The 1,852-nt window shown below is 45.8% G+C and overlaps 1 protein-coding gene across 1 annotated transcript in view; it reads right to left on the bottom strand.

The window, feature by feature from the left end:
• Positions 1-1,852, bottom strand: part of SARC_06705 (hypothetical protein) — a gene marked incomplete at both ends in the record, with an annotated part of 15,358 nt that overhangs the window by 9,319 nt on the left and 4,187 nt on the right. The window contains 2 exons of the mRNA XM_014299383.1: positions 535-817; positions 1,663-1,724. Of these exons, the coding sequence (XP_014154858.1) occupies positions 535-817; positions 1,663-1,724 (345 nt within the window). The remainder of the gene's footprint in view (positions 1-534; positions 818-1,662; positions 1,725-1,852) is intronic.

The following is a 1,852-nucleotide window of genomic DNA, read 5'->3' as shown; positions in this document are numbered from 1 at the left end:
ACACACATGCATACAAACCATCACCCACACCCACAAACCCATATAATCCCCCCCCACACATACATACATACACACACACATAAATACAGACCATCACACACACCCACCAACCCATATTCTTCCCCCCCTACCATGTATACAGACACACACACACACATGCATACGCACACACACACATGCATACATACACACACACACATGTATACACACACACACATGCATACCTACACACACAAACACATACACATACCCATACATGCATACATACACACACACATATATACACATACACACACATGCATACATATACACACACACACACATACACATACACACACATGCATACATACACACACACACATACACATACACACACATGCATACATACACACACACACACACATACACATACACATACACATACATGCATACATACACACACACACACACATACACATACACACACATGCATACATACACACACACACACACATACACATACACACACATGCATACATGTACACACATGCATACCCCTATTCTCCTCCCATGCCTGCAACGCATCTAGCACCGCCGGGATGACCGGTGACCGTTCCAGAGTACTTCTGCGGCCACCTCTGCTGAAGATCTCCACAGGCAATCCGTTGGCAGGGGGGTGTGTGGCTGTGACTGAGGGGGGGTGTGTGGCTGTCATGTGTGCGGGGGTGTGTGTGGCTGTTGTGTTTGTGGGTGTGTGCATGGCTGTTATTGAAGGAGTGGGTGCGGGATGCTGCGTTGGGAGTGCTCCTACGTGTATCTGGATGCGCTCGCCGTCGTACTGTGGGTTGTGGGAGATAGAAGGGGGGGTGTTACTGTTCTTTGAGGATACAGGGTATAGTATATACAAATATACACACAGGCCTACAGTGTTAGTAGTGTATGTAGTTGCTACGCTACAGTGTGTGGGGGTTGTACGAAACAACGTGGAGCAAGAAGGACATCTTTTTGAACCAGGCTCGTTGTGCAGCTGAGATCTGTAACTCTGTGGTCGTTTGGGTGTGAGTCATACTCTGCATGCGCTTGGTACACAAGTACAGAACTTCGTAAATGTAATACAGCATGACTTTGGGTTGGGGCAAGTATCGCAATAAGATACACTGCATCGATAGCCAGCTACTTCGGAGTGTACAGGCTAGTGGTAATAATTGAGGGATGGTCGACAAGTGTCAGTCGGTGTCAAACGCTATTGACACCGCCGGATCAACTTATACGGTCATAGCAAGCCATGTAATGTACAAGAAGGTACGAATAATTAACGGATTGGGCTTGAGGGTCAACAAATTTGGCCCAATTTAAGGCCCCTGCCCCTTGTCAAGGTAGTATGCAAGGCCTAGTGAACATCATGAGGACGCATCGGAGAAGAAATCGGCCAAAGCAAACCCCTTGTAGCTCTCCAACAAACAATTTAAACTCTTCATACAGAGCCAAAGCCAAAACTAAAACCCCATCTGAATCCCATACAATTCAACACCCAACTTTAACACAAACCACAACCAGCAAACTCTAGGACAAGTCTGTCTAAACCACGTACGCGTCTAGTTTGGAACAAATGCACAACGCACCTAAGACTGACGCACATCCGGTCCACTTCAGATAAATAAAGCCGACGCTAGTTATACGCACCTTGGTTTCCACGTATGCCTTGGCCGAATACATGCTAGACAACGCCGACGAGATACTCGCACCTGCCGTAAACGTAACGGATAGGATTCAAGGTCACTTCAACTATATTGGGTGGAGGGCAGGTATGAGTACGCGGATTCTATTATATATATATATATATATATATATATATATATATCTATATATATAT

The sequence above is a fragment of the Sphaeroforma arctica genome (genome assembly GCF_001186125.1).
Source record: "Sphaeroforma arctica JP610 unplaced genomic scaffold supercont1.490, whole genome shotgun sequence".
Lineage (NCBI taxonomy): Eukaryota > Ichthyosporea > Ichthyophonida > Sphaeroforma > Sphaeroforma arctica.
Note: the sequence above shows the minus strand (reverse complement) of the source record. Positions and strands in the feature narration are given on the sequence as shown.